Source organism: Gadus morhua, chromosome 20 (genome assembly GCF_902167405.1).
Source record: "Gadus morhua chromosome 20, gadMor3.0, whole genome shotgun sequence".
Lineage (NCBI taxonomy): Eukaryota > Metazoa > Chordata > Actinopteri > Gadiformes > Gadidae > Gadus > Gadus morhua.
In genome coordinates this window covers 16,234,484-16,244,505 of record NC_044067.1, presented here as the reverse complement: position 1 = coordinate 16,244,505, position 10,022 = coordinate 16,234,484, and the positions used below count along the sequence as shown (strand labels likewise).

The window sequence follows — 10,022 nt, the reverse complement described above, 5'->3', positions numbered from 1 at the left end:
TTGCTGCTTGATTAGTGTACCAGTCATATCCTTCATGAAGTACTGCCATACTCTACAGTACATGGAGAAGTATAATGCTGGGAGAGTACAGTGTCTGTTTATTTAATCTGCGCTTTCTTTCTACGGACTGGAGAGCCATTCATGTCTTCCGGTTTTCGGACCAAACCCAAAAAACTTCAGAATATATTATGAGAAACATTCCCAAACTAGTCATTCTGAAACTGGCCATCAAAACATAAATTAAGTTTCAATTTCAATCATATTTTTTAGGCAATCTTTATGAGTTAATGTGGAATGAGATGAGACAGGGAATTATCCAAGGTATTTCCCCCAACATTCATGTGTAAGAGAAACTTCCAGAAATCATTGCATTTGGAGATACTGTAGGCTCATTTGGGCAGGTTTCAGATAACAGAAGCTTGGTTTATCACAAAGCATAAGGTCACAAAAATGAAACCAGTATCTTATTTTATTGGCCAATAATTTCCAGTAAGCTATCATGATTAACATTATGACTCAATGTGAAATAGTTTTGGGATAAAATATCCAAACCACAGTCTGGCAACTATGACCCTTTTTCATATTCTCTCCCTTTAATTAAAGGTTTTTATGGACCTTAATGTGATTTCAATTGAATAATAATAATGATATATGAAACCTACTAAAAAGATTGCCTAATTTCCCTTAGTACAAGCAATCGACAGTAGTTCTCACACACACACACACACACACACACACACACACACACACACACACACACACACACACACACACACACACACACACACACACACACACACACACACACACACACACACACACACACACACACAAAGGCTTTCTCTTATTACAATACAACACATTACAATCTTGGCACCTGCATGTATTACTCACAGATAGGCTGTGCTAAAATACGAGTATGAATTTACCAAAAGCCTCTGTGTTGGGGTCGAGGCGTACCTATTGGCCAATAAACCCTGTGGCCCCTGAGAGAGAGCCATTCTTTAGCATCGCTCCGTAGCTGCGGGACCGTTTTCATTCATACATCCACACTCCTTCATTCTGCCGCACCACGGTCGATGACAAGGTGTTTCTGAAATCGCATTAGGGGCCCTTTCATAAAGGTTTCATTGGGGAGTGTGTAACAGCTTGAATCAGTTAGCGTTTGTTTAATACGATGCAGACTGGGCCGCGCGGTGCTTTGTCTCCTGTGTAGACAAGAGCCCCGGGGAGCCCGGGCCCCCCCTGCCATTCCCGGGTGCTTTGATATCTAGGGTGGTGGTGGTGACGGTGGAAGAAATACACCTACCATTCCTCAACCCTCCTCACCTTCGCCTCCACCAACACCACGCTGGCTAAACTTGACCGCCCCAGGTGGCCCCCTACACCCAGACTTGATAGTGGGGTACCTGTTTCCGCCCCCCCCCCCCCCCCCCCCCCCCCCCCCCCTGGTCTTTGATCTGCGCCTTCTCCTCTTGAACCTGGACATCGTTGTGAGACGTCCGCAGATAAAACCGGCAGTGATCTACTGCGCAGCCCGTCCCAGAGCAGCTCTGTGTCTGCAGGGTAGTGCGGTTCCAGTTTGGATTTAATTTAACTCTGCCGACCCAAGTGCAGGTCAGAGTGCGGTAAATCACGGAATGCGTTTTCTATTTGTACTTTTTTACGGATTTTGCAATTGGATTAGGAGTGACACGCTGTGTTACTTCCCCCAGGGCAGAGTTGTGAACCTACACATCAACCCTATAGCGATCAACTCAATTGGCCTGTAATTGACTTGACAGTTACAAAAAACAGTGTTTCCAGCACAATTATGTAAACTATAACGCAATTATATTAATTATGCACTTTCGACTTCCAGGATCCAGAGATTTAACCAGACCGAAGTGCAAGGGATATGCAGAGAGAGTGGGAGGGAGAAGAGGTAGGAATGGTCTTGTTGATAGGGTCAAGGCAAGTTTGCTGAGCTAATGACACTGAGACTATGCACTTGGGTGACGACTGGGGGAAGGTGGCTGGCAAAGCCGCTACGCAAACACTGGAGCGCAATTAGCTGCTGCACTTGTGACTCTGGTGCCAAGGTTAGCAGGAGGGCTAGCCTGGAAGATTCACAGTACATCCAGCAAGCCAGGTGGTCTGGCTGAGGCTAGGATAACGCGAGGGGATGAGGTTGAACCCCTATAGTCGGCTTAATTTGGCAAACAGCAGTTGTTGACTCTGCTGATTGTGGTAAAACAAGGAAAGCAGAGATCAACGGATGTGAACAATGGGGGGTAGCATTTACAGTACACTGGCACCCCCGTGCTCCGTCACCTGTGTCACCTCCGGGAATGAGTTGTAGTCGTAAGTATTGGCTTATCCTACACTCGCTGGAGTGTTGAGGTCGTTGCTTTCTAAACCAATAGTGAATACACTGCAATTGTTCCGATTTTCCCCATGTTAAACCTCTATTGAAAATCAATAATTACGGCCGAACCATATAACGTAGGGTCATAATGGGGCCAAGGGAAGGAGGGAGGGAAGACATCATTTCATTATTTTACTGTTACAACCAATACATGTTTTGGTGTTTTTAGATCCTGTTGTTTCTAGTTCGTCATAAAAAGCTATATTGGGATTGGATGTGCTTTTAAATGGTCTTAAGTCTGCTCTTACATACAGTATCTATGCGATCATTTCATGACATTTTTTTTGTGAAATATATTGTTGGATCTTTTTGGCTTATTTAATTGTTGTTCTATATCATTTTAGATATTTCATATATTTTTTACATGCATTACTTCTACCACTCAGACATTATCATACTTCTACTACAATACTAACTGTTATATCAAACGACAATGCCCTCTGCTTATGTAGCTAACATCTGAGTTTGGACTCTAATGGTGTTGGTGCGGATCAGCGCTCTGGACATCAGGCCTGTGGTTCCGAGGGGCTCCAAGTCATAGTCCATGCAGCTATGACCTCCCCAATCGAACACACACACACACACACTCACACACACACACACACACACACACACACACACACACACACACACACACACACACACACACACACACACACACACACACACACACACACACACACACACACACACGCGCGCACACACACACACAGAAACAAACACACACACACACACACACACTCAGAACCAACACAAACACACACACAGAACAAACATACACACACACACACAAACAAACACACACACACACACACACACACACACACACACACTGAGAAGTTAGCTCTGAGGCGCGTTCCTGTGATGAGGAAACCAGGAGGGGAATTTAACTAGCGTCTCAGAAGCTATTAAAGAGCTGACCCAGTCTGCTGCTATGGGCCCAGCGCTCAGAGCTAGCCCAGCTAGTCCTCTGGCCTGTTAGGGACGGGATTAATGGGCCTTTATTTCAAACTTTAAATAGTGGATAACGACTCATCTTTGAATCGCCAGCGTTGGGATCGAGTAAGAAAGATAATAATACTTATAAAGCACTTTTAAAACAACAGTGTACAAAGTGCATAAGAAAAGTGGTTCACAAAACCACAGTGAAATCTCAATGAATTCATTTTATTTAACAAAAAAGTAAACAAAGAAAAAACCTCTCCAAATGTTTTCCACATACACGAAAGCAGAGCAGCCCCCCACAGATGAGAAATCAATCGAAACAGATTTAACGGATTAACCGATTCCATCCGTTAAACAAAGATCGTCATTTAATTACACATTTCTACAAAACACACCTGGGTTCTCCCTCTCTCTCTCTCTCTCTCTCTCTCTCTCTCTCTCTCTCTCTCTCTCTCTCTCTCTCTCTCTCTCTCTCTCTCTCTCTCTCTCTCTCCCTCTCTCTCTCTCCCTCTCTCTCTCTCTCTCTCTCTCTCTCTCTCTCTCTCTCTCTCTCTCTCTCTCTCTCTCTCTCCCTCCCTCTCTGTACTGTGTCTGTGGTTGCAGATGGTTTGGTTTATTTCCTCTGAGTGTCTGTATGAGTATGGTCAACGCAACACCAGCCTACGTTACATAGGATGTAACGAAAATACTGTGTGTACAAACATCTGCCAGTAGCTATATGTCCAATGATTGGACAGCTTTGTTTGGCGTTCCGAGCTTGCTAACCTTTGGACATGCTTGATTGGCTTTACCTCAACCCCCCTCTCCCCCCCCCCCCCCCCACCCACCCGCACACAAACACACGCACACACGCTACCTCAAGCCAAGATAGAGTGTGTTGTAATTGACACACACAGGCATGCACAAAAGCAGACTTACAGACACAAGCAAGTACACATACACATGCACGTACGCACACACTCACACACACACACACACACACAAACACACGCACCACCACCACGCTCCCTCCCGCCCTCACGCCGCCTGCAGAGGAAGAGATGCGCTAATTATATTTACAAGTTGCTGTGTTCTGAGGTCCCGACCCCGCATAACAGCATAACGATAAACACACCTGCCATCTCGCAGCCTAGCACCCACCCAGTGCTACAGCCCCCCACACCGTGTTTGTCAGTTCAAGTCTGTCCGATGTTAAGTCAACAAACTCCCCCCCACAAACGTGAAAATGGAACAGACAACGTATAAGGGATTTGATCCACAGAGGAGGGGGGATCGTATTAGTGTTGGCTGCTGGGATTCCTCCCGGGGTTGGTCCAGTGTCTCATGCAGTTTGTTTTTATAGTGATACTGAACATGTGAGAGGTCAGGGGGGGACGATTAGAGTACACTTGGTTATGGTTGTAGCACTGCTAGGACCAGGCCAGGCTTGGATACTGTCAACATTTGAGGAGGTCGGTTGAAAGTCGGATGTCATTTTGTCTTTGCTCATTTTTTCCGGTTGAAGTTTTTTTTTTTCCTCTGTTCTACTGGTTTCTGCTGTTTTGTTTTGGGCATCTGTTTTATGAAACAGAATATTTAGATTAGCGAGGCTATTTGAGGCCTCTGGCGTGGTAGGCTGTTTGGGAATCTGGTTCACCGCAAGTTTCTAAATGCTTTTTTCTTTTCTTTCTTTTTCGCTGTGGCTTTGTTCTTTCTTGTTGACTCTGACAAAAAAAAAAAAAAAAATTTAAGCAAAGTGGTGACATTCCCACCGCTTGCATTTACATGTAACATTGCAACCAAAAGACAAACAATAACCACAAACACCTAAATATTCACATCTTCGCAACAGCTTGTTGACTTGATATTACCCCAATTCAAAAACCCTACGGCCATATCATACTTGGTCACCTACAGAAATATATAATACTTACACCTGTCTACCACCAGGGGGCCTCAGTGTGCATCAAGCCACCAGGGTGATACAAAAGGTAATTGGACGGCAGGGTGAATGAATCCAGTTTAAAACGCATTCAGAGTTCTTATAAAAGACTAAATTATATGGTCCACCAAATCAAAATAAAACTAACTCCTCAAATGCGCCTTTTAAATGTCCCTTGTCCCATATAGGTCACCTCCTATTTCGGTCTGCAATCTTGCATCTAGAAAAGTTGAGCAGGTGCTCGGAAATGGAGGGTACAATTTAGGATAAAAATGTTTTTATCGTACACATACACACATACACACACACACACACACACACACACACACACACACACACACATACACACACATAAGCTTCTCTTTCTCTCTCTCTCTCTTGCACACTTACTCAGACACACAGTCTCTCGCTCTCTCCCACACACACGCAGTTTATGATTTACAACAAATTGTTGTATTAGGGACTCGTTTTTGATTAAGCACATACCATTTGGAATTCCCACAAAGAGTATTAATCACACCTGCGTTTGCACACACATCTCAAACCAACCCTCAAACCACCAACGACCGAGCTTAACTGTATCCTGGGGGCTCCATTAGCCTCCACTCCAACAGCACACACAGAAGAACAATGCCGGCACTGACCTCGCTCAATTATTTCAACACATTCGATCCGACATTACGCTTACACCTGTAGCCAAACATGGGGAAAAGCGCCTAGGAAAGAAACTAATCGGCGACGAATGAAGTCGAGCCTGTCGGAGTCACCTTTTTACAACGCCGGGTCGAAGAGTGGTGAGACATGCCCCGGGGGGGGGGTGAGGTGACAGGCCGCCGGTGGGGACAGGCCGGGAGGGGAACAGCTCAGTTAGGCCCAATTGAGGAAGGGCCTCTGCAGGGAAATAGCTTCCCCCCCAAAAGGTGTGGACAGTCTGGGGGTGGGAGAAGGACTACCTTGGGACCCGGGGAACAGCTGTGAATCCAATGTCCCCTCTGAGGGGCCTCACCGAGGGCCCCGCTCCACGGCTGGTTTAGAGGGAGGTTTGCACTGTGAAGAAACGCCCTCTTTAATCTTGGTATAGCTCAAATGCATATACTTTATACATTACCTTGTATATAAAGACTATGCAGTGCAGGTTAGATCCTTTGATTAAAAATCCTTTAAATTCAAACATTCACAAAGGTAAGCTGAGGGTAACCAGGTTTCTTAACTGCCATGTAAACATGAAAGCCTGGTTACGTAAACCGGTTTAGGGATAGAAGCCATGGTAAATTTATAAAAAAATGGGTTTAAGATAACTCCAAGGAGCCAGCTTTACAAACGGTTTGCTCTTCTGTTTAAAATACAAGCATTGAGAAAAAAATGAAATACATGCTGACTATATTCTTTATTTTCAATAATTGTTTCTCGTTAAATGCCAACTGTCTTTTATTGGCTGTTGATTTGTTTGAAAGTACTGTATAATATTGCAGCTATCATCTACTCTGTTAACAGTTCAGTATTTCAATGACATTTCTGGATTATTATTCACATTTATTAGACATTATAAAACATTATGTCCTTTGTCCAGTACCAGGCTTTGTTTATTTAAAGAGAAATAAATGTTTCGTGACCTTTGTTGCTCTTGTGCTTCAATAACATGTTAGAGGTCAAAACAGTCATTCATAACATTCACAGAAGGACATGGATATTTTAAAAGTCAAGTGAAATACACAGACAAAAAATACAAAATAATAATTTAAACATAAATATGAGACAAGTTAAGTACAAAAAATAAATAAAATAAATAAAATCAGTGAACGTGAAATGTTCATGAGGTCACAAGCTTTGCTAAATGGTTAGCGTGCTAATGATGATGATGTCACAGCTCTGCAGGCACGGATCTATTTCTCACACACGGCACCTCATTTACATCTCCAAGCCGCCCCTGTCACTTGCACCCGGAGACGCACTCGACGGGCGAGTGTCCGCGTGGGTTAACCAAGAAAACGCTTCACTCCTTTAAGCACGGGAGGACGAGCGAGCTAAAGAGTGAGATAGTCACAGAGAGAGAGAAAGAGAGAGAGAGAGAGAGAGAGAGAGCCCTCGGAAGTGCATTCAGAGCCCAGGGTACCTCTTGCGCTCCTCTCTCCCACGAGATAAGTGGGAGAACCCCCCCCCCCACCCCTCCAGACATCCCAAAGACAATGGCTCTCAATTACCAGTCAATAACAAATTAGAATAAGATAAGAAACCGAGGGTGAGTGGGAGGGGGGCGATCTGGTGAGAAGTCTACAGATGGGGTTCTCCCTCTCGCACGTCCGGAAAGAGAAAGAGCGAGAGGGGAGGGGGAGGGAACAACAGTCCCCCCCCCCCTCAATCTTCGCACTTTAGGGGTGCCCCTCGCTGAGGTTAATCCCACTTTATCCAGGAGAGGCGGGCTGTCAGATCTGGGGAGGGAGAGAGGAGGAGACGGGGGTTAGACAAAAGCAGCACAAACATGGGACTTTAGGTACATTTTAGTGACTGTTTAACAAGTCACAAGCCTGCGGCTGAGAATACATGAGCACTCCAGCGCTGAAAAGCCTCATTCAGGCGGGATTCCCACAGAATGAGTAACGCTTAAAACCAACGCAGGCTGTTGCTGAGTGCCGTGACAATAGTGTGTGTGTGTGTGTGTGTGTGTGTGTGTGTGTGTGTGTGTGTGTGTGTGTGTGTGTGTGTGTGTGTGTGTGTGTGTGTGTGTGTGTGTGTGTTCCTCAGGGCACCGGTTTACACATAGGGTCTACACCTGGGAGTAAGACGTGCACAGTGTACACAAAGCTTGCGGTTCAAAGTGGTGTTAAGCTTCATTAAGGCCTTGTTCGGACTGTATTTTTTCTTTATTAATGCGCCACACTGATTAGGGTCTACTATGTTAACTGATTTTATTGTTGCTTTGTCATTTTCTTTGCATTTTCACAAATGTTGAATAATGGCCTTATATATTGGCCATTCATCAAAAAAGTTGTTGACCCAAAATGATGTCAACAACGATGACCAATCATAATGTTTAATATTAGCCTACTAGCCCAAATGGTCGTTTACTTTGCATTTTTCTATTTGTATTCAGCATACATTTTTTGTCTCTGGTAGTTGGTGTCATAATGAATTGAATTAAGTTGTAGGAACCTCATCCCCCTCTTCTGATCCTTGTCATTCAATAGGATGCATTACTTGCACTTTCACTTTCACTGCTGCTGTGATTTTGATTGTTTGCTGTGTCTTACACGTCTCGTTTGTCATGTATGGGGAAAGCTAAAATAGCTATAAAAAAAAACTGTAAATGTATCTATTGACGATGCTGAGTGTAACATTTTAATATGTGTGCCTCACTGGTGCAGACTCACCGCTCGTGTTCCAGATGGCGTTGGTTTGGTTCTTGTAGCCGTTCTTCATGCACTCGTCAACGTAGGACTTGGGGTCGCATCCCGACATGAGAATCTCTCGGAGCAGGGCGATGTAGGCGATGGCCAACCGCAGGGTGTCGATCTTCGACAGCCGCTTCTCGTAGGGGAACGTTGGCACGTGGCACCGGAGCTCCTCGAAGGCCGAGTTGATGCTCAGCATCCGCTTCCGCTCCCGGATGTTGGCGGCGTGCCTCTGGATTTTGTACGGGGGGTGGGCCGAGAGGCGCCTCGAGCGTCGCGTGCCGCTCTCGACGTTCTCGTCCCCCGAGGAGCTGTCGGCTTCCGTACCGCCGCCGAGGCCGGGCGACTGGGAGTCCAGGTCGGTGAAGGTCAGCTGCTCGTCCGGGAATACCGACTGACAGCCGAACGAGGACCACGGAGAGAGCTGTCCGGAGACCGTGTTGCAGTCCAAAAGCAGGGTGTCCAGCTGGGTCTGGAACTGAAAGTTGGGGTCCATCTGACCCCAGAACGCGTAGTCCGTGGTTGCATCTTGTTCAAAGTCAAAGAAGATGTCCTCCATGTTTGATTTTTTAAGGTTAATGAGAACAACAATAACAAAGTGACTGTAAACGAAACGAGTGACACGCTGCTACTTGTATCGAAGCCCTGGCTATATATATACCTGTCTCCGGCCTGATCTGACGTCGTGTGACCGTCGCTGGGGGGACTGGCGGATTAAATAGGTGCGGGCCCCTGTGCACGCGGCGGGGCGCTGGGGCTCCGTTGTAAAGACTGAAAGGAGCTCATTAAGGAACGACCGCCATCGCTTTAAAAGCCAATCACAAAGGAATCGGTTGATCCCCGAATCACCAAAGCGGAGCGGCACACGTGTCCAATTATAAAGTTTGCCCAAGTAGTCCGCTAATATTTACAAGGGAAGGGGGGGAAGAAAAAACGGCCGTTTGGAGAGGTTGTGCGCGTCGCGGGCGCGCCGGCCCGTGAATGGGATTGGTTGATCAATTGGGAGTGCGCTGACGACAAACAAAAACTGTCAGGAACACATGAGAGCACTTTATTTATCCGAGCAGACGCGGCTCAGATGCGTTTTAATGCTCTGCATCCCCATCGACCCATGATGGCTCCATTTTCCATTTTTTATTATTTGTAGTAGGCCTACGTGTGTGTGTGTGTGTGTGTGTGTGTGTGTGTGTGTGTGTGTGTGTGTGTGTGTGTGTGTGTGTGTGTGTGTGTGTGTGTGTGTGTGTGTGTGTTTGTTTGCGCGCGTGCGTGTTTCACGCATACGTAGGCCTTTAGCCTCTTATGTCTGCCAACACGATCCCCACAAAACATTTCAACTTGATTCGGGTTTCAAACCACATCT

The 10,022-nt window shown here is 45.8% G+C and overlaps 1 protein-coding gene across 1 annotated transcript; it reads right to left on the bottom strand.

Moving 5' to 3' along the window:
* Positions 1-6,295: 6,295 nt before the first annotated feature.
* On the bottom strand, positions 6,296-9,537 carry LOC115532745 (pancreas transcription factor 1 subunit alpha). Its single transcript, XM_030342615.1, has 2 exons — positions 8,642-9,537; positions 6,296-7,702 (listed from the first exon to the last, which is right to left on the bottom strand). The coding sequence occupies exons 1-2, from the start codon at positions 9,219-9,221 to the stop codon at positions 7,665-7,667; spliced, it is 618 nt and encodes a 205-aa protein (XP_030198475.1). The 5' UTR covers positions 9,222-9,537; the 3' UTR covers positions 6,296-7,664.
* Between the last annotated feature and the right edge of the window lie 485 nt (positions 9,538-10,022).

Excerpts from the sequence above, each read along its gene's own strand:
- LOC115532745 (XM_030342615.1), bottom strand. The coding sequence starts at position 9,221 with ATGGAGGACATCTTCTTTGACTTTGAACAAGATGCAACCACGGACTAC. Across the intron at positions 7,703-8,641 it reads CGCCATCTGGAACACGAGCG|ATCTGACAGCCCGCCTCTCC; the intron begins GTGAGTCTGCAC and ends CTCCCTCCCCAG.